Raw genomic sequence first — 22,607 nt, forward strand, 5'->3', positions numbered from 1 at the left:
TAGCCAGGTTCCGCACACACAAGGACGGCCTCAACCGGGATATTGGGTTTATGTCACACTATTTCACATAAATATTTCTGCTTTTTTCCTCCTGAGTCTTTATCATGCGATCCTAGAATCAGAATTTATGTCACACTATTTGTAACTCCCACAGTTGCGTGGACCTGCAGAGTTTCACTGGCTGTCTTGTCTGGAGACAATACACATCTTTTTAGCCTGTCTTGATGCTCTCCCCACTCCCATTGTTTTGTTTCTTAAAGACTGGATTAGTTGTAAGTATTCGCATTCCAACCATTATTCATGTAAATTGAGTCTGTGTCTTATAAGTTCTGTTTGTGAACAGAATTCCCACTCACCTGAAGAAGGGGCTCAGAGCCTCGAAAGCTTGTGTGGCTTTTGCTACCAAATAAACCTGTTGGACTTTAACCTGGTGTTGTTAAACTTCTTAATTTGTTTGTGAGACAGGCTGAACTTGATTTTATCCCTTTGAACTGTTTGCAAGGATGCCATTGAAAATCAAGCTGTCAAAGCAAGAGTGTTGTCCTATTGTCGGTCCGTCCACACAGTGGCTGATGGGTAAACTGCACTTGGTGCAAGTTAGACTATAACCAGCAGAATTTACAATGCTGGAAAATCTCAGCGGGTCTGACAGCATCTGTGGAGAGAGAATAGAGCCAACGCTTTGAGTCTGGAAAACCCTTCCCCATCGTTGGCTCCATTCTCTCTCCACAGATGCTGTCATAGAAATCATGGAAACCCTCAGTGCAGAAGGAGGCCATTCGGCCCATCGAGTCTGCATCGACAACAATCCGATCCAGGCCCTATCCCTATAACCCCAGATATTTACCCTGCTAATCCCTCTAATGTACACTACGCATCCCGGGACACTAAAGGGCAATTTAACATGGTCAACGCACCTAACCAGCATGTCTTTCAGACTGTGGGAGGAAACCGGAGCACCCGGAGGAAACCCACGCAGACACGGGGGAGAACGTGCAAACTCCACACAGACGGTGACCCAAGCCGGGAATCGAACCCGGGTTCATGGAGCTGTGAGGCAACAGTGCTAACCACTGTGCCACCCTGTCAGACCTGCTGAGATGTTCCAGCATGTTCTGTTTTTGTTTCTGATTTTTGTTTTTGTTCCAGCATCGTCAGTGTTTTGCTTTTGTCTTAGAATTTTACAATAGCTTGAAATTTAGACATTGATCAACTTATATATATCAGAAGAAATGCTGGAAAAACAATTCATGCTGACATTCAGATATGCATTGTCACTCTGCAGAAAGCCGATCATGTCTTTTTCTTGTGTGTTTTTGTAACAGGAACTTTTCACAGCAGAATGCAAGTTCAAGGAGTCAGTTTTTGAGAACTATTATGTCATCTACTCCTCAACTCTATACCGGCAGCAGGAGTCAGGCAGAGCCTGGTTCCTGGGACTCAACAAAGAGGGCCAGGTCATGAAGGGGAACCGAGTGAAGAAAACTAAGCCATCTTCCCATTTTCTACCAAAACCAATCGAAGGTAGACTTCTTCTTTTACTTGTAAAGGTGAAGTGTGTGAGGTCGCAGTGGGACGCTGATTGGGTAGATGTGACTGGTCAGTCCTAACAACCATTCAGATTCTAATGGGCTTCAGAACCTCTCACTGTGAATCCCAGTGTGTTGTGCTGGGAGTGAGGAAAACTTCCTTTCAGAGTGCCAAAGATTGATCCCATATTATATGAGATTTACTGGCAATGTGATGAGCTAGATTTTGCTTTCAGCAGATCAAAACCATTGATTTTTTAAAAACCATTTAACCAGGTTCGTCTGCTAAAATTTTATATATTAAGCTCATAAATTGAGACGAATGGCACAGGTGGGGAGCGGGTGTCACCTGCAGGGACTGAAGGAGTTGGGGTCACTTTTCTTCGAGCAGAGTAATTGGGCAACAGAATTGAGGTGTGTAGAGTTATGGTGGGGGGAGGGAGGTTGATGAAACAATGTGCAGGGGGGCCAGTGAAATCGCTGGCGTTGGGACCTGAGGGAAAGTGGGAAGAAATGTTTCCGCCATGTGTCATTAAACCCCACCAGAAAGGGTGATGGAAGTAGGTTCCACAAAACGTTTCAAAGGACATTTAAGCACATACACAACAGAAGCTAACTTGCAGGGTTACGGGGTAAAACCCAGGGTGTGAGACTAAATTGGATAGTTCTTTCAAAGAGACAGCACAGGCTCAATAGGCTGAATGGCCTCCTACAGTACTGGGAGATTCTATCACTCCATAACCTTGATTGGGTGTTGATGCACTATCAATCAAGCAAAGACTAGTTTGTATGCAAGAATAAATAGGCTTTTATTAGCAAAAGACTTGGGGCACACCCATGCCGATGAACTGGTCCAGAGACTGAGGCAGGGGGTGGGGAGCAGTCACCTTTGTACCTGGACCGGGGGGGAGGAGTCCCGGGCAGGGCCGGCAGGGACGTGTCCAGGCATGTCACACACACACAGGCAATAAGCTAATCAGTGGTTTACCACAGGTGTACTCCTGGCTGTCTCATCACAGTACATGATATGGAGATGCCGGCGTTGGACTGGGATAGGCACAGTAAGAAGTCTCACAACACCAGGTTAAAGTCCAACAGGTTTATTTGGTAGCACGAGCTTTCGGAGCACCGCTCCTTCATTAGGTGAGCCTTTAACCTGGTTACCCTGGTTTTGTGAGACTTCTTACTGTCATCACATGATGTTCAGCCAACAACTGCCCTGCCCCCTCTCTCCCCCCATTGGTTGTCTGACATGTCCGTCATTCCAACCCACCACTCCTCACCCAATTGAAGATCAGTAATTGATTGGACGGGTTTTTCAGTGTCAGTCACATGGCCGTCTTTTCCTGTCTCCAATATTTATGTAATTAATACGTGAAATTGTCCAAAGCAAATGAAAAGAAGACCTTTTTAATGCACCTTTCCCCCAGATCATTGTTCACTGGAGAGCCCTGAACATCTAGCTTCACGTCCTGTCCTGGAGGATTGGGAACATTGTCACAGAGCCTTGACCTTCCAACCATGGAATGGAAGAAATAATTGGTGGGGTGTTGGTGCACAGTCCGTCTCCCTGTGTATGTGTCTGTCAGGCAGTACTTGTAGCTGGCCCAGGGAATGGGTAAACAGTAACCGATTGTTTTAGGAGTCAAGGACTACCATTCAAGAAAAGGATCAGGTTCCCAACAAAAAATTAAATACGAGCTAAAAGCCTTTCTGCGTTTGGTATGGGATGTCAAAGTGTTTGATTGAAACACAGCCTCATGTCAGGATTTGACGCAATTAGTAAGAGGAGAGTGTTTGATTCCCAGCTTGGGTCACTGTCTATACAGAGTCTGCACATTCTCCCCGCATCTGTGTGGGTTTCCTCCCAGTGTTCCGGTTTCTTCCCACAATCCAAAGATGTGCGGATTAGGTGCATTGGCCATGCTAAATTGCCCCTTAGTGTCCCGGCATGTGTAGGTTAGAGGGATTAACGGGGTAAATATGTGGGGTTACGGGGATAGTGCCTGGGTGGGATTGTTATCAGTGCAAACTCAGTAGGCCAAACAGCCTCCTTCTGCACTGTAGAGATTCCATGATTCCATGAATACTTCATGAACTCCAACCAGACCTGGCAAAGATTGGCCCAATTGGTTATTCATCAGATATATTCACATCCCATCTTCACGGACTTGTGAGAACAGAGATGGGGACCACACAAAGGTGAACGGTGAGGATTAACTGGGGATCACAGGTCAGGGTGAGGGAGCATCCAAACAGATCAACAGCTGCAGAGAATCCTGGTGGAGTGGAAGGCAAAGCCTTGGAAACGCGATTGGAACTTGGGTAGAACCTGAGGAGAGGAATGATAATTGGAGAGCTTGTAGAACTGATATGTATACGAGTAGTACTGTCCAAGAGAAAGGGTCCACGTATAGCGTGAGCACAGGGCGAAGGGGAAGATTATGTTTTATATTTTTTATGGCATTGCAATGTTTTATCAGAGCTGGTGAGTTTAATTTCAAAAATGGAAAAATCAATTGATGAGTAAAAAAATTGTGTGTTGTGATTGCGTGCACATGTGAGTGTGAGAGAGTACAAGTTTATTCGTGTCACAGTCGGCTTACGTTAACACTGCAATGAAGTTACTGTGAAAATCCCCTAGTTGCCACACTCCAGTGCCTGTTCAGGTACACTGAGGGAGAATTTAGCACGGCCAATGCACCCTAACCAGCACGTCTTTCAGACTGTGGGAGGAAACCGGACCACCCGGAGGAAACCCATGCAGACACAGGGAGAATGTGCAAACCCCACATAGACAGTGACCCGAGCCGGGAATCGAACCCGTGTCTCTGGTGCTGTGAGGCAGCAGTGCTAACCACTGTGCCACCGTGCTGTTAATTATGTGTGTGTGTGAATATGTGAGATTGTGTCTATATATGCGTGAGTGAGATTATGTAAATATATATTTGAGTATTTAATGTTTATTTAATGGAGGTGATGGGATCTCGCCCGTGGGCCCCAAGTCTCTGCTTTTTGGGAATGCCCTTCAAATTAGGTGTGGGCCAGGCACCTAGCTGAGCAGAGGCGGGCTTTGCCCCAGAATCAAATACCCCCAGAGGGGGGAAGGTCCAAGCCACCAAGAACGGCTGGCCAATCAGAAGCCAGCAGCTCTCATTGATCAGCAGTGCCACTGGGACAAGGTAGCTGCTGCCGGTACTACAGCCACCCCGAGACCGAGGATCGCCCTAGACCCAGGCATAGGTGAGCGATGATGGAACCGAGTGTCAGCAACAAGGTCAGGGAGGTGCCTCTTAGCAAACTGTCTCCTTCTTGATGCCGGATCCCTCAATCAGTGAACGACGGACTCCCTGGCAGCCCTCAAGCAACCCCAACAGTGTTTGCTTTTCTGGCTTCCTGCACAGTGAGTCTCCAGTGGCAGTGGGATGAGGCTCAGGATGGGCCTTCCCACCATGGGCTTAACCAGGGTAGAGATGGACCGGGATGGGGGAGGGGGGGGGAGGGGAGTCCCAACTAGCCACCCTCCTGCCAAGTTAAATGTACCCCAAATTCAATACAGTGGACAGCACAAGATTCTGCCGTATGTGTGTGTGTCTGTGTATCTGTGTGTCTGTATGGGATTGTCTGTGTGTGAGTGTGTGAGTATGAGTGTGTGTGTCTGTGTGGGATTGTGTGTGTGTGTGTGAATGTGTGTGTCTGTGTGGGATTGTGTGTGTGTGAGTGTGTGTGTCTGTGTGGGATTGTGTGTGTGTGTGTGTGATTGTGTCTGTGGGATTGTGTGTGTGAGAGTGTGTGTGTGACTGTGTGTAAGTGTGTGTGCCTGTGTGGGATTGTGTGTGTCTGTGTGGGATTGTGTGTGTGAGTGTGTTTGTGTGTGTGTGACTGTGTGAGTGTGTGTGTGTGTTTGTGTGTGTGTGATTGACTGTGTGTGTGTGTATGTGAGTGTGTGTGTCTGTGTGGGATTGTGTGTGTCCGTGTGGGATTGTGTGTGAGTGTGTGTGTCTGTGTGGGATTGTGTGTGTGATTGTGTGTGTGTGTGTGAGAGTGAGTGTGTGTGTGTGTGTGAGAGTGTGTGTGTCTGTGTGGGATTGTGTGTGAGTGTGTGTGTCTGTGTGGGATTGTGTGTGAGTGTGTGTGTCTGTGTGGGATTGTGTGTGAGTGTGTGGGATTGTGTGTGTGTGATTGTGTGTGTGAGTTTGTGTGTGTGTGTGTCCGTGTGGGATTGTGTGTGAGTGTGTGTGTCTGTGTGGGATTGTGTGTGTGATTGTGTGTGTGTGTGTGAGAGTGAGTGTGTGTGTGTGTGTGAGAGTGTGTGTGTCTGTGTGGGATTGTGTGTGAGTGTGTGTGTCTGTGTGGGATTGTGTGTGAGTGTGTGTGTCTGTGTGGGATTGTGTGTGAGTGTGTGGGATTGTGTGTGTGTGATTGTGTGTGTGAGTTTGTGTGTGTGTGTGTCTGTGTGGGATTGTGTGTGTGTGATTGTGTGTGACTGTGTGTGTGAGTTTGTGTGTGTGACTGTGTGTGTGTGTGTGGGATTGTGTGTGAGTGTGTGTGTCTGTGTGGGATTGTGAGTGAGTGTGTGTGTGAGTGTGAGTGTGTGTGTCTGTGTGTGAGTGTGTGTGTCTGTGTGGGATTGTGTGTGAGTGTGTGTGTCTGTGTGGGATTGTGTGTGAGTGTGTGTGATTGTGTGTGTGTGATTGTGTGTGTGTGGGATTCTGTGTGTGGGATTGTGTGTGTGGGATTGTGTGTGTGAGTTTGTGTGTCTGTGTGGGATTGTGTGTGTGGGATTGTGTGTGAGTGTGTGTGTCTGTGTGGGATTGTGTGTGTGAGTTTGTGTGAGTGTGTGTGTCTGTGTGGGATTGTGTGTGTGTGGGATTGTGTGTGTGAGTGTGTGGGATTGTGTGTGTGAGTTTGTGTGAGTGTGTGTGTGAGTTTGTGTGTGTGTCTGTGTGGGATTGTGTGTGTGTGATTGTGTGTGTGAGTTTGTGTGTGTGTGAGTGTGTGTGTCTGTGTGGGATTGTGTGTGGGATTGTGTGTGAGTGTGTGTGTGAGTCAGTTGGGCTGTGTGGACTTGTTTATTTCTGTATTTAGAGAAAGTGGGAAAGGAAGTTTGAAACTTGTAAGTCACCGATACTCTGGAGGGAAATTATCTCTCAATTACAGTCATTTATTTTCTTTGGCTTTTCTCTCTCAGCTTCCCACCAAGGTGAAACTTCCCTTAACCACAAGCTCCTATCTCCCTGCTGCAGCTTCTTAGCTCCTCTCCAACCACCCCCCCCCCCCACCCCCTCTCCCCACCCCAGCCCCCTCCCCACCCCAGCCCCCTTCCCGCCCCAGCGCCCTCCCCCTACCCCCCCTCCCCCCGCCCTCACACCACCACCACCCCCCCCCCCCCCCCCCCCCCCCCACTTCCCAACTCCTAATCACATAATCCACCTTCCCTGACCGCCCCCCCCGCTAACTGGCACCGATGGTTCCCCTTCCTCCGGCACTACAGCCTCTCCTTCAAAATCACCACCTTTCCCTCAACACTGAAGGAATTCATCGGTAACCCTTCTGTCCTTTTCAATTCCGCTGCAATCTCCAGCCTTCATTTCTCCTCCAATCTCCTTGAACATGTCAGCATCTCTTGGTAATTGTAATAAATCCTCGGAGGCAGAAGTCCCTTCACCAAAATCCCTTTATTTACAAGTCTGACAGCAGCATACAGAGGGCTTTCTGTTAACGTCTACACTCAGAGTCCCAGAGGAACTGACACGCCTGGTTAAATACAGAGCAAGAAGCTCCCTGATTGGCCCATCAATTTGGTCCTTAATCAGGGACATCTTTTGATGCCCAACCAAATAAACAAAATCAAATTAACTTCGCGACAACTCAAAAGGGGCAGCTCCCTAAAAGGAGGGGAACCGCCCGAAACAAAAGACAAAGCAGAAAGCAAACTTAAAACATCAAATTAAAATGTGATTAAAGGGGGCAATAATACACCCCCCAGCCCCTGTGGTGCCCAGCGGGCATGGAAGGCATCAACTGTGCCCTCGGACTGTGCTCCAGGGACACCCAGCTGCAAATATAGCTGCGGTAGAGAGGCAGACAGTCGGGTTGGACGATCCCCTCGATCGCCCGTTGCCATCTGTAGATGGGCCCTTAATCAGGGAGCTCATATTCTAACAGGCACACCTCAATTAACTGATTAAAGTCATTACAGTAATATCTGCCTTTCAACTCTCAATTCTGCATTTGAATCCCCGATCCCATCTCAACAGCTCAGAACAAACCTGCTCCGCAGCTTCCTATTCTGAGCTCTCCACTACAAAGACCATCCACTATCTCTGTAACATTATCCAGCTGCACCCCTTTCCTGCAGCTGTTCACCATTAGAATATCCGCCTATGTTGTCCTCACCTCAATACTCACCATTCCGGTGATCTCCGCGCTGCCTTCCTCCACCATCCAAACACTCCAGTTTCAGTAAGTCCTTCCAACAGGCTCCCTGTCCCACGTTAAACCCCGCTCAACAACACCCCAATCCTTACTGAACTGCACTGGCTCCCTATCTCCCAACACATTCAATTTAGAATCCTTCTCCTTATCTTTAAACTCTTCCTGGGCTCAGTCTTACCCATTTCTATTCATCACTTCCAGCTTCCTAATCCAGTTGCCCCTATCCTACCCCCAAACCCTGCATTCCTCCCACTCCAGCTCTCTGTGTGCCTCCCAATCGCTCCCAATCATCTCCCCATTGTCAGGAAGCCTCCACCCTGCTGAAGGCTATTCTCCGTCAAACTCCTTCCCCTCCCCACCCCCATAACCCCCTTCAAAAATCACCTTTAAACCTGACCCTTTGCCCAAAGCTGCTGTCAGCCCTCCTCGGGGGTAAATCCTTCACTCATGGTGTGGATGGTATTGTGACCTTACTGTGTGGTGTTGTGATCTGGCAAGTTGCCCAAAGGTTATTCGATTTTCACACTCCCTATTCCCCTCCCCTCTCATTCTCTCCCCTCCCCCCACTCGTTATCTCCCCTCCCCCCCATTCATTCTCTCCCCCCTCACTCGTTCTCTCCCCTCCTCCCCATTCTCTCCATCCCTTCACCACATCCACTCCCTTCTACTCATCCAGTCCCTGGTCCCCATCCTATCTGATCACCATCCATCCTCTCCTTATTGTCATCTCCTTCCTCCCCCTCCTCCCTCTCCTCCCCCCCTCCTCTCCCCTCCCCCTCCTCCCCCTCCTCCCTCTCCTCCCCCTCCTCCCCCTCCTCCCCCTCTTCCCCCACCTCCTTCTCTTCCCCCTCCTCCCTCTCCTCCCCCTCCTCCCCCTCCTCCCTATCCTCCCCCTCCTCCCCCTCCTCCCCCTCCTCCCCCTCCCTCTCCTCCCCTCTCCTCTCCCTCCTCCCTATCCCCCTCTCCTCCCCCTTCTCCCTCTCCTCCTCCTCCTCCCCCTCCTCCCTATCCTCCCCTCCTCCCTTCCTCCCTATCCTCCCCCTCTCCCTATCCCCCCCCTCCTCCCTCTCCTCCCCCTCCTCTCCTCCCCCCTCCTCCTATCCTTCCTCCCCTCCCTCTCCTCCTCCTCCCCCTCCTATCCTCCCACTCCTCCCCCTCCTCCCTCTCCTCCCTCTCCTCCCTATCCTCCCCCTCCTACCTCTCCTCCCTCTCCTCCCCTCCTCCCTCTCCTCCCCTCCTCCCTCCTCCCCCTCCTCCCACTCCTCCCCCTCCTCCCTCTCCTCCCCCTCCTCCCTCTCCTCCCCCTCCTCCCTATCCTCCCCCTCCCTCTCCTCCCCCTCCCTATCCTCCCTCTCCTCCCCCACTCCCTCTCCTCCCACTCCTCCCCCTCCTCCCTCTCCTCCCTATCCTCCCCCTCCTCCCTCTCCTCCCGCTCCTCCCCTCCTACCTCTCCTCCCTCTCCTCCCTATCCTCTCTCTCCTCCCTATCCTCCCCCTCCCTATCCTCCCTCTCCTCCCCCTCCCTATCCTCCCCCTCCTCCCTATCCTCCCCCTCCTCCCTCTCCTCCCTCTCCTCCCCCTCCTCCCTATCCTCCCCCTCCTCCCTCTCCTCCCTCTCCTCCCTATCCTCCCTCTCCTCCCCCTCCTCCCCCTCCTCCCTCTCCTCCCCCTCCTCCCTATCCTCCCCCTCCACCCTATCCTGCCCCTCCTCCCCCTCCTTCCTATCCTCCCCCTCCTTCCTATCCTCCCCCTCCTCCCTATCCTCCCCCTCCTCCCTCTCATCCCGCTCCTCCCCCTCCTACCTCTCCTCCCCCTCCTCCCTATCCTCTCTCTCCTCCCTATCCTCCCCCCCTCCCTATCCTCCCCTCCTCCCTATCCTCCCCCTCCTCCCTCTCCTCCCTCTCCTCCCCCTCCTCCCTATCCTCTCTCTCCTCCCCCCCTCCCTATACTCCCCCTCCTCCCTATCCTCCCCCTCTTCCCTCTCCTCCTCCTCCTCCCTCTCCTCCCCTCCTCCCTATCCTCCCTCTCCTCCCCCTCCTCCCCCTCCTCCCTATCCTCCCCCTCCTCCCTATCCTGCCCCTCCTCCCCCTCCTTCCTATCCTCCCCCTCCTTCCTATCCTCCCCCTCCTCCCCCTCCTCATCCCTATCCTCCCCTCCTCCCGCTCATCCCTATCCTCCCCCTCATCCCTATCCTCCCCCTCCTCCCTATCCTCCCCCTCCTCCCCCTCCTCCCTAACCTCCCCCTCCTCCCCATCCTCCCTCTCCTCTCCCTCCTCCCTCTCCTCTTCCTCCTCCTGATCTTTTCTCCTATCCAAATCCCTCTCCCCTTTCCGGCCTCTCGTCCTCCCTATCTCCTCCCTCATCCCTCCTCTCTGTTTGCTTCCTCCTCCCTATCTATCCCCCTCCTTATCTTTTCTCCTGCCCTGTCCCCCTCCCTTTCCCCCTGCCTTTCCCCCTGCCTATCCCCCTCCCCATCCCCTCCCCCGCCCATCTCCTTCCCCCTTCCTAACCCCTCCCCCATCCCCCTCCCCTCCCTATCTCCTTCCCCCTCCCTATCCCCCTCCCCCACCCTTTGCCCTTCCCCTCCCTATCCCCCTCCCCCTCCCTTTCCCCCCTCCATATCCCCATCCCCCTCCCTATCCTCCCCCCCTCCCTATCCCTATATAGGGAGGAGGGAGAGGAGAGGGAGGAGAGGGAGGAGGGGGAGGATAGGGAGGAGAGGGAGGATAGGGTAAAGCAGTTGATGTGGTGTATATGGATTTCAGCAAAGCATTTGATAAGGTTCCCCATTGTAAGCTTTTGCAGAAAATACGGACACATGGGATTGAGGGTGATTTAGTGGTTTGGATCAGGAATTGGCGAGCTGTAAGAAAACAGAGGGTGGTGGTTGATGGGAAATATTCATCCTGGAGTTCAGTTACTAGTGGTGTACCGCAAGGATCTATTTTGGGGCCACTGCTGTTTGTCATTTTTTTAATGACCTGGATGAGGGCGTGGAAGGATGGATTAGTAAATTTGCGGATGACACTAAAGTCGGCGGAGTTGGAGACAGTGCGGAGGCAAGTGGCAGGTTACAGAGGGACATAGATAAGCTGCAGAGCTGGGCTGAGAGGTGGCAAATGGAGTTTAATGCGGCGAAGTGTGAGGTGATTCACTTTGGAAGGAGTAACAGGAATACAGAGTACTGGGCTAATGGTAAGATACTTGGTAGTGTGGATGAACAGAGGGATCTGGGTGTCCATGTGCATAGATCCCTGAAAGTTGGCACCCAGGTTGATAGTGTTGTTAAGAAGGCGTACGGTGTGTTAGCTTTTATTGGTGGAGGGATTGAGTTTCGGAGCCAGGAGGTCATGCTGCAACTGTACAAAACTCTGGCGCGGCCGCATTTGGAGTATTGCGTACAGTTCTGGTCGCCGTATTATTGGAAAGATGTGGAAGTGTTGGAAAGGGTGCAGAGGAGATTTACCAGGATTTTGCCTGGTATTGTGGGAAAATCGTATGAGGAAAGGCTGAGGGGCTTGAGGTTGTTTTCGTTAGAGAGAAGAAGGTTAAGAGGTGACTTAATAGAGGCATACAAGATGATCAGAGGATTAGAAACATAGAAACATAGAAACCCTACAGTGCAGAAGGAGGCCATTCGGCCCATCGAGTCTGCACCGACCACAATCCCACCCAGGCCCCACCCCCACCCCCATAGATAGGGTGGATAGTGAGAGCCTTTTTCCTCGGATGGTGATGGCTAGCACGAGCGGACATAGCTTTAAATTGAGGGGTGATAGATATAGGACCGATGTTAGAGGTAGGTTCTTTACTCAGAGAGTAGTAAGGGCATGGAATGCCCTGCCTGCAGCAGTAGTGGACTCGTCAACATTAAGAGCATTCAAATGGTTATTGGATAAACATATGGATGATATTGGAATAGTGTAGATTAGGGGGGTTTTAGATTGGTTCCACTGGTCGGCGCAACATCGAGGGCCGAAGGGCCTGTACTGCGCTGTAATGTTCTAAGTTCTATCCCCTTCCCCCCCCCCCTCCCCCTCTCCCACCCGCTTCGCCTACACTCTTTTAAATAACAGTTCTGATCATTGATGGAAACTCAAAGTGTTTCTTGAGCGTTCTCTCCAACAGTACATTTCAGAGCTGGATCCAACACCCTCACCCAACGCTGGGCTACTCTCAGTGGGAAAGAAACTCACAGACAATTCCTGTCAACGTGATTGATGTGGAAAGCCCATTTAATCCACCCTGGCGTTCCTGTGGGTTGGATCCAATGTCACTGCCAGCTTCTCCTTTGCTTGTCGAAATTACCAACTGGAAGGACATGAAGTGGTGAAGGGGCAGGCGGCCGTCCCGTCTTGTTCATTATCACAGCGTCCGTGTTCCCGGTGAACCGGTCGTACGTGTAGCAATCAGGGAAGAAACTTACACACTTGTGTTTTTAGTTTGAGGTCACACAGCTACTTTCAAAAGCTTTTTTAAAATTAAAATCAGTGATTGAAATTCACCCTCGCTAATGTTTTGAAGTGAACCTGGTCATTGATTTCTCGAGGGATGTGCCAGCGTTGTCTAATCTCGATCTATCGCAGTGCTTCAGCTGTGGCAACATCAAATATGGCTGATCACTGAACACGGTGGCACAGTGGTTAGCACTGCCGCCTCACAGTGCCAGGGACCTGGGTTCGATTCCAGCCTTGGGTGATTGTCTGTGCGGAGTCTGCATGTTCTCCCTGTCTCTTTGTGGGTTTCCTCCGGGTGCTCTGGTTTCCTCCCACAGTCTGAAAAGACATGCAGGTTAGGTGGATTGGCCGTGCTAAATTCTCCCTCCGTGTCTAAAAATGTGTAGGTTAAGGGGAGTAGTGGGATAAATGCGTGGGGTTACAGGGATATGCCTGGGTAGGATGCTCTGTTAGAGTGCAGACTCGATGGGTCAAATGTCCTCCTTCTGCACTGTCGAGATTCCATGATTCCAGATCCTGGCACTCCAGTGGGAGAGCTCTGCTCACTGGGAACGCCTTGGAAACATGGTAGCCTGTGAGCTTTTCTCCATTAAAATTAATAGACATAGCCTCGCAAGATAAGTGTCTCAAAGATATTGATAGAGTGGACACTGAGAGGTTGTTTCCCCTGACTGGGGAATCTAAAAAACGGGGCCCAGTCTCAGGGTACGGGGCTAATCATTTAGGACTGAAATGAGAAGGAATTACATCACCCGAGGGGTTTTGAATCTCTGGAATCCTGAGTTATGGATGCTCCATCATTGACTGTGTTTCAAACTGCGGGAGATGGATATTTGATCCCTCTGGGAGTCGAGGGATATGGGGAGTGGCAGGAAAGTGAAGGCCAAGGTCAGCCATGATGGTGTTGAATGGCGGAGCAGGCTTGACAAGCTGTACGGTCTATCCCTGCTCCTATCTCATGTGTTCCAAGAGTGAGCAACGTTCCAAGATACGGCAGGGTTTCTTTATCCAGAGTGGTGAGAATGTGGAACTCAATCCCACGTGGAGTTACTGAGGCGAGTGGCATTTAGGGGGAAGCTAAAGAAATACATGGACACAGCACTAAACTGGGAGGATGCTCTTGTGGAGCACAAACTTCTGCACAATGAGCTGAATGGCCTGTTTCTGTGCTGTCAATTCTGAATAATACTGCCAGTGTAATCCCTTGACTAGTAAGCCCTTTAAGCTTACCAACCTATTCCATCATTCAGTCAGATCATGGCAGATCCGTCTTTAACTCCTTCTACCCACCTTGGTTTTGTAAATCTGTACCCAACAAAAATTTTATCTGTAGAATCCCTGCAGTGTAGTAGGAGGCCACTTGGCCCATCGAGCCTGCACCAACTCCAACAGAGCATCTTTTTACCCAGACCCACCCCTGCCCCACTGCCCATGCATTTACCCCGCTAATCCCTGAACCTACATATCCTGGGACACTAAACATCTTGGCACAATGGTTAGCACTGCTGCTTCACAGTGCCAGGGACCTGGGTTCGATTCCCAGCATGGGTCACTATCTATGCGGAGTTTGCATGTTCTCCCCATGTCTGCATGGGTTTCCTCTGGGTGCTCTGGTTTCCTCCCACAGTCTGAAAGACGTGCTGGTTTGGGTGCATTGACCTGAACAGGCACCGGAGTGTGGTGACCAGGAGAATTTCACAGTAACTTCATTGCAGTGTTAATGTAAGCCTACTTGTGACTAATAAGTAAACATTAAGAGTCAATTTAGCATGGACAATCTGCACATCTTTAGACTGTGGAAGGAAACCGGAGCACCCGGAGGAAACTTCTGCAGACACGGGGAGAACGTGTAAACTCCACTCAGACAGTGACCCAAGGCCGGAATCGAACCCGGGTCCCTTGGCGCTGGGTTCAATGGGGTTGCGCCAAAGACCTTCTCACCCTTTCAATAAGTTAAAATGCTTTGTGAGTTTTTTCCCACCAACCCGAACAAGATGCTGCAAGTTGGGCACAGAGCAACATTCCAAAGGCAGCACATCTGAACCGGCACCTCGCCAGCTTAATCATTTAAAAGCACTTTATCAAATGATGATGCACCCAGGCTCGGTACACCTCTGTATCATCCATCCGAGTCAATTGCAGTGAAATTATTTAGTGAGCGCAGGATTTAATTGACTCAGCAAGTGGTCACTGCTCCACTCCTCGCTGGCAAAACACAAAATATGTCCCTTGTCCTTAACTTACCTCCCTCCTTTCAGTCTGTCCCCTGGGACCATGTTCAAGTGGCTCATTTTCATGTGACAGTGCACTAGATCACTACAACACTTTATATAACGAGGGAGATGGTGGCATAGTGGTGTTGTCCCCGGTCTAGTAGTCTAGAGACCAGGGCAAATCTGGGACCTGGTTCATATCCCACCACGGTGAAATTTGAATTCAACAAAAATCTGGAATTAAAAAGTCTGCTGTTGATCATGAAACCATTGTCGGTTGTCGTAAAAACCCATCTGGTTCACTAATGTCCTTTAGTGAAAGAAATCGACCGTCCTTACCTGGTCTGGTCTACATGTGACTCCAGAGCCACAGCAATGGGATTGACTCATAATTGCCCTCTGAAATGGAGGGCAGTAAGTGATGGGTAGTAAATGCTGGCCCAGCCAGCGATGCCCACATCCCGTAAATCATAGAATCTACAGTGCTGAAGGAGGCCATTCGGCCCATCGAGTCTGCACCGACAACAATTCCATCCAGGCCCCATCCCCAAAACCTCACGTATTTACCCTGCTAACCCCCCTGACACTAATGCTCAATTTAGCATGGCCAATCAACCTAACCTGCACATCTTGTGGGAGGAAACCGGAGCACCCGGAGGGAACCCACGCAGACACGGGGAGAATGTGCAAACTCCATGCAGACAGTGACCCGAGGCCACGATTGAATCTGGATCCCCGGCACCTTGAGGCAGCAGTGCTAAGCACTGTGCCACCGTGCCGCCCTAATGAATTAAAAAACACTTTTAGTGAAAAGACCCAAGCTGCTTCCCAGGAGGGTAATAGGGCAAAAGCAATTTGAGGTGGAGAGTGAGGACATTTAGGATAGTCAGTCAAAAGTTTGTCCCAAGAGGTTGGTCTTAAGCAGAGAATTAAAGAAGGCAAGAGGGGTAGCCAGGTTTTGGGATGGAATTCCACAGCTTTGGACCTGGACATCGGAAGGTATTGACATTGATGATGATACAGAGAGCTGGGAGACGTGTAAGAGAGCATCTCAATGGAAACTTAGTCCTCACCCTTCATCCATGCACATGTACATTTTCCATCATGTTAGTGACTAGGCATGAGGGCAAGAGCAGGAAATCTACCTGACTTTCCTCCTTCTCTAGGGCTGACATGTGTCTCAACTCGTGCCTCAACAGAGATCAGTGAAATCAGCACAGATCAAGAATGTCTGGTCTCGAGGGTGTTGACTATGAGGAGAGGTTGAATAAACTAGGATTGTTTTCACTGGAAAGACGGAGGCTGAGGGGAGACTTGATAGAGGTCAACAAAATTATGAGAAGCATAGACAGGGTGGATAGTCAGAGGCTTTTTCCGAAGGTGCAAGTGTCAATTACAGGGGGGCCACAGGTTCAAGGTGAGAGGGGGAAGTTTAAGGGAGATGCGCGGGGGAAGTTTTTCACGCAGAGAGTGGTGGGTGCCTGGAATGCGCTGCCAGAGGAGGTGGTGGAAGCAGGCACATTAGCAACATTTAAGAGGCGTCTGGATGGGTACGTGAATAGGGAGGGAATAGAGGGATACGGACTAAGTAAGGGCAGAAGTTTTTTAGTTTTTTGGGGCATCATGATCAGCACAGGCTTGGACGGCCAAAGGGCCTGTTCCTGTGCCGTACTTTTCTTCTTTGTTCATATTTTGCTGTTATGTACTGCTTTTGCTAAATGAGTGTCTCATCGATGAAAGGTCTGTGCAGCGCACCACGCTTTGGCATATGTTCCTGTGCAGTAATATTTCGCAGATATCACAGTCCCAATCGCCTCTCGACCTCTGACTCAGCTTATCTGATCCAAACCTCCCCCCCCCCCCCCAACCCCCCGCACCCACCACCCCCCTTCCATTCCCCACATCTCCATAAAGCCCTCCAGTCCACAACCCTCTGAGATCTCTGCTGTCTTTCAATTCTGGCTTCTTGGGCTCATCTGCAATCTAGAAAATAAATTCTGGAAACCCCTTCCTCAATTTCTCCATCGCTCCAATTCTCCCACCTCCTTTAGGCTGCACTTTAAGATCTACCTCTCCGACCAGTGCCCTGGTGACTTTCCCCATGTCAAATGTTGTTTAATAACCATTCCGATGAAGAGCCTTCTGCCATTTTTCTTCATCAAAGTGTTATATATTTAGAAATTGTTGCATGTAGATAAAGCAATCCATTTATCTGTCAAAATCGTAATGGTGTCCAACAGGACACTTTGCATCAACAATGTGTTGTGCGATACTTGTGAGTACGTAATGCATTTTCCTGAATGGTTGCAGAGAAAGTGCTAAAGCATTGAAGTGTTTATCTGCTGATGTCCAGTCGCATAAATAAACATGGATAGGTCGGTTTAACACTTCATCCAAAAGACAGCACTCCTGGCAGTGCAGCACTCCCTCAGTACTGCCACTGGCAGTGTGCTGGCTTGGATTATGGGCTCAGGTCCCTGGAGAGGAACTTGGACCCAAGGATCTCTGACCCAGAGGAGAGAGTGTTACCCAGCGAGCCACGAGGGAGAGAGTCAGTACCTTGGCAGTGGCAGGGTGAACTGCATTCCTGTACACATCCCTGTCTTCCTTGAGGAAAAGAGGTGCAAAGATTGAGTGACACTGCGACTGCTTTTAGTCTGTACAGATTTCACACGCTAAATTTCAAAGAATCGTTCCTTGAAGTGTAAGTGAACCTTTTTTTTAAAAATGGGTTTCTGAAACTTCAGGTGGTGATTTCAGCTCAATTTGTACACAAGCGGATGTTTGTCAGTCTATCCCGGTCAATGGAAGGATGCTGTTGTTGCTACGGTTGTAATTCCCATTCATGTGTAACTAACATGCGTGTTGAAATTGCTAATTATGCTTCTTTGTATCCTCACAGTATCTATGTTGAACTCTGTATGATGGCTTTGTCAATGTGCTTGAACCCTCTGTTCTGTGACTCTTTGTTGCTCATTTTCTCTTTTGTACATGTGTTCCCTTACTGTACTGTAAAGGTGTATCGTAAACCGTGTACTCCTGTGATCCAGCTGACATGCTTCACTGCTTTTATATATCTAACAACCTGTGAGACAATTTATTAACTGCTTTGTGATAATCCTGGATGTACAGTGTTTGAGTGCGGTAAACGGGTGTGTGTCTCTAAGAATTTATTTGTTCCGATTCAATGGCTCACCAGAATAACCATCAATGTCAAAGTTGTAGCTACTGGGCTTCCATTTTCCTTTCTCTCTCTCTCTATCCCTCTCTCTCACACATTCACTCTCTCTTTCTCTCTCTCTTCCTCATTCTCTCTCTTTTTCTCTCTCTGTCTCTCTTTCTCTTTCTCTCTCTTTCTCTACCTCTCTTTCCCTCTCTCTCCCATACTTTCTCTCTCTCTTTCTCTCTCTCTTCCTCTTTCTCTTTCTCTCACTCTTTCTCTCTCTTTCCCTTTCTCTCGTTCTCTCTCTCTCTCCCTCTCCCTCTCTTTCTCTCTCTCTCTCTCTCCCTCTCTCGTTCTCTCCCTCTCTCTCTTTCTCTTTTTCTTCCTCTTTCTCTCACTCTCTTTCTCTCTCTTTCTCTCTCTCTCTCTCTCTCCCTCTCTCTCCCTTGCCCCCCTCTCTCTCTCCCTCTCCCTCTTTGTCTCTCTCTTTCTTCCTCTTTCTCTCACTCTCTCTTTCTCTCTCCCTCTGCCCTCCTCTCTTTCTCTCTCTCTTTCTCTCTCTCCCTCTCACTCCCTCTTTCTCTCTCTCTCCCTCTTCCCCTCTCCCTCTGCTGTAACAATGTCGGGTTAGGTGATTCTGCGAGGATGCTGCAAATATTCCTGTTGGGTTAAATTCTGAGCTGTTTTGGAAGTTGCTGAAATGTTTGGAGTACAATGGCTAACTGAGTTGGTGGCAAGTTGCTGAGGTAGCTCTTGTGTAAGCAGAACGAATAGTGGGGCCAAAAACCAATGAGAACAAAAGATAAACAAGGGCTTGAGTGCCTTTCGCAATCTTGGAACATTCCAAAGCACTTAAGAACATAAGAACTAGGAGCAGGAGGAGGCCATCTGGCCCCTCGAGCCTGCTCCGCCATTCAATAAGATTGTGGCTGATCTTTTCGTGGACTCAGCTCCACTTACCCGCCCGCTCACCATAACCCTTAATTCCTTTACTGTTCAAAAATCTATCTATCTCTGCCTTAAAACATTCAATGAGGTAGCTTTGACAGCCAATGAAACACTTTCTGAAGTGTAATCGCTATTATAGTGTAATAAGTGCAGCAATTATGCACAGCAAGCTCAAACAAACAACAACGTCTTAGTGTTTTAGCGACATTAACTGAGGGAGTCCATTTGAATATATCATTGCTGAGGCCTGGTTTGGAACGCTGGCTGGAACTTGAAGCCTTCAGTTTTCCAAAGAGTACGGATGTGTTGGACCAGGATGAGTGACGAGTGTCAGATACTTGCTGCTCTGATGGGTACTAATGCTAGAGTTAGCTAAACGGGCAAAAAGAGTTTGGAAGAGGTAAACCAAGTCTTTAAAGTCCTTCGCAGCAGTGGTAATAAATAAAAGTACGTAATTTGGAAGTAAAATGGAGGAAGCATTGCAATACATATATATCAGACTCTAGAAAATAAGATAACAAGAACAACATTTGCATTTCTAGAGGACCTTTAACATTGTAAAGATTCACAGCAAGATTGGACACGAGCCACATGTGGCAATATTAAGGTAGGTGATAAAAAGCCTGGTCAAAGAGGGATTGATTTAGGAAATGACTTTTAATGAGGTGAGAGAGCTAGAGAGATGTAGGGAGGGAATTTCAGAGCATGGTACCCTGGCAGCTGAAAGGTGGGTTTGGGACTGAAATCAGGGTCAGGCTATTTTTTTCTGCCTATTTATAAAACAGACAAAACCAATTAATGCCATTCCTTCATTGCAGGAATTAAGTTTATTAATGCGGACATGGTGTGTTGACGGAGGCCCAGTAACCAACCTTTGCTAAATGGGAGGCGATGGCCGAATGGTATTATCGCTAGAATAATAATCCAGAAACTCAGCTAACGTTCTGGGGATCCAAGTTTGAATCCCACCACAGCAGATGGTGGAATTTAAATTCAATAGAGACGATCTGGAATTAAGAATCTACTGATGACCATGAAACCATTGTCAATTGTCGGGAAAACCTATCTTGTTCACTAATGTCCTTTAAGGAAGGAAATCTGCTGTCCTTACCTGGTCTGGCCTACATGTGACACAGTAAGAAGTTTAACAACACCAGGTTAAAGTCAAACAGGTTTATTTGGTAGCAAAAGCCACACAAGCTTTCGGAGCTCCAATAACATGTGACTCCAGAGCCACAGCAATGTGGTTGACTCTCAACTGCCCTCTCAACAAGGGCAACTAGGATGGACAATAAATGCCAGCCAGCCAGCAATGCCCATGTCCCATGAATGAATAAAAAAAAGTTGTTAAGATTTCCTTAATAACAGATTCCAATTTTTTCCCAACAACTGATGTTAGACTAACCGGCCTGTAGTTCACTATTTTCCCTCTACCTGCTTTCTCAAAAAGCACTGTAACATTTGCCAACTTCCAATCTAATGGAACTGTTCCAGAATCTAAGTGATTTTGGTCCATCATAGACACACATTCACTATCTCCGCTGTTATTGTCTTGTAGATTTCTAGGGTTTAGGACATCAGAACCCAGAGATTTGTTAGATTTTAGTCACTTAAATTTCTCCAATACTTTTTTCTCTGCCAACATTAATTTCTTTAAGTTCCTCACTCTTCTTAGCCCCTAAGTTCTGACTATTTCTGCTATGAAAAATGTATCTTCAATTGTGAAAAGAGACACAAAATATTTGTTCAGTGTGCCTGCCATCTCCTCATTCCCCATGATCATTTCTCCTGCTTTGAAGGAACCAATGTTTACTTTAGCTACTCTTTTCCTTTTGTTTAGGCATATAAAAGCTCTTACAATCAGTTTTTATATTAGTGACTGGCTCACACTCATATTTTTATTTTGTCCCCTGAGTATCAATATTTCGGTGGCCTCTGCTGGTTTGCAGAACACTCCCAATCCTCACACATGCGACAGTTCTTTTGCAGCAAAATAAGCCTCTTCTTTTAATCTAATACTATCCTTAATTTCCTGAGTGAGCCACGGATGGGGTATTCCTGCTGAGGTTTTGTTTTTCAATGAAGTGTATTTAAGTTGAACATTCCATATCTTTTGGTTAACCAAAATTGGCTTTGTTTAAGTTTAAGAATCATGTTTGTGATTGGACTTTGTAACCTTCAAACTTAATGTGGTATTATGATCACTATTTCCCAGTAGGTCTTGAACTATGACATGACTGATTAACTCTGCTTCATTACCACTGCGAGTAAATTTTATAACTATGAATTAAAAACCTTACAATTATGAATAAATTATATAAGTTTTGGAAGATAAATACTCACCAACAAATCACTTGCCCGTTTCCCTGTGACATAATAATTTTTCTCAGAATGATGTGAACCCACAGAGTTAGTTCATTACCCTCTTCCCTGCACTCCTCTCCCCACTGTCCACACTCTCTCCCTGTCTTACACGCTTTCAAATCTGGAATTATTTTTTAGCGTAGTCTATTGCACTTTATTATTTATGTCCATAGCTAAAATAAATGGATGAGGGCTGGAAGAGTTGGGAACAATGAAATCAGGCTTAGGAATCAATGGGTGCAATCTTCCCAATATTACACAGTATTGGCTCAGGCGGGAAAAACTGCGTGAAACTCACCGGCCGCCATTTCCTGTCTGATTTAATGGCACCCAGAGTGCAGGTGAGGATCAGACAACCAGCTGGAGGGGCGGGACCTAAGTACACCAGTAACAATGGGAATCTGAGATCAAGGCCCCCATTTTTTAAGGGCGCACTGAGCTCAAAGTTAAATTTAAGGTCAACCTCCCGCCCCCATCAAAAAAAACAGGACATCCCACCCCCAAATCAGACATGGGCACCCACCCCCCTGGATTAGGACCCCCCAGTGGATAAGGGGAGCAACCCCAACTCCCACACGCAGAAGGGGACCCCTCCCACCCAAAATACCATCCACTCCCCTCAAACTCCCCCCTGCACCCCCTCCCCAACACCACATGGATAAGGTGAACCCCCCACACACAGGCAGAAGGAGAACACCACCAGTGGAAGAGGGTGATCCCCACCACGGCATTGCCTCTTGCCAGTGCCTCTGACATTGCCCCCTGCCAGTGCCCTGAGGGGCACTCAAAGTGCCCAGTGTCCCAGCAAGGGGCAAGTCTCTGGATAGAGCTTTACGCTGAGCCCATTCTGGCTGTGAACCTGATTATGTCACCGGTGGGCAGAGAGGATGATCACAAACTGAGATCTCAGTGCCGCAAATCCCGGCCGCTCGTGTGAGTTAAAGGTCATTACATGATTTGCACCCTGGCCTAACGGGTCTGGTAAACCGCACCCAATATTATTTCAAATACTTCTTAACCTCAGTATGCACCGAAACTCAGCAAGAAACAAGAATTTTTTTGAGATAAAGGTTACATTTTTTTGATACATTTTCTGAATACTTATTCGCTTTGTGCATCGCCAGAAAATGAGGTGTTGGTGCAGTGAGGATCTCTTCTTAGTCAAGGTCTGATACACATTAAAGGGGCAGCGTAGAGGGAGCTTTACTCTGTATCAAACCCCGTGCTGTACCTGTCCTGGGAGTGTTTGATGGGGACAGTGTAGAGGGAGCTTTACTCTGTATCAAACCCCGTGCTGTACCTGTCCTGGGAGTGTTTGATGGGGACAGTGTAGAGGGAGCTTTACTCTGTATCTAACCCCGTGCTGTACCTGTCCTGGGAGTGTTTGATGGGGACAGTGTAGAGGGAGCTTTACTCTGTATCTAACCCCGTGCTGTATCTGTCCTGGGAGTGTTTGATGGGGACACTTCAGAGAGAGCTTTACTCTGTATCTAACC

The 22,607-nt window shown here is 48.7% G+C and overlaps 1 protein-coding gene across 3 annotated transcripts in view; it reads left to right on the forward strand.

The window, feature by feature from the left end:
• Window positions 1–22,607, forward strand: part of fgf12a (fibroblast growth factor 12a) — a 592,060-nt gene that overhangs the window by 565,901 nt on the left and 3,552 nt on the right. For all 3 annotated transcript variants that reach the window (XM_078201541.1, XM_078201553.1, XM_078201546.1), the window contains one exon: window positions 1,326–1,524. In XM_078201541.1, coding sequence (XP_078057667.1) covers window positions 1,326–1,524 — 199 coding nt within the window. The remainder of the gene's footprint in view (window positions 1–1,325; window positions 1,525–22,607) is intronic.

The sequence above is a fragment of the Mustelus asterias genome, chromosome 3 (assembly GCF_964213995.1).
Source record: "Mustelus asterias chromosome 3, sMusAst1.hap1.1, whole genome shotgun sequence".
In the NCBI taxonomy this organism is placed as follows: domain Eukaryota; kingdom Metazoa; phylum Chordata; class Chondrichthyes; order Carcharhiniformes; family Triakidae; genus Mustelus; species Mustelus asterias.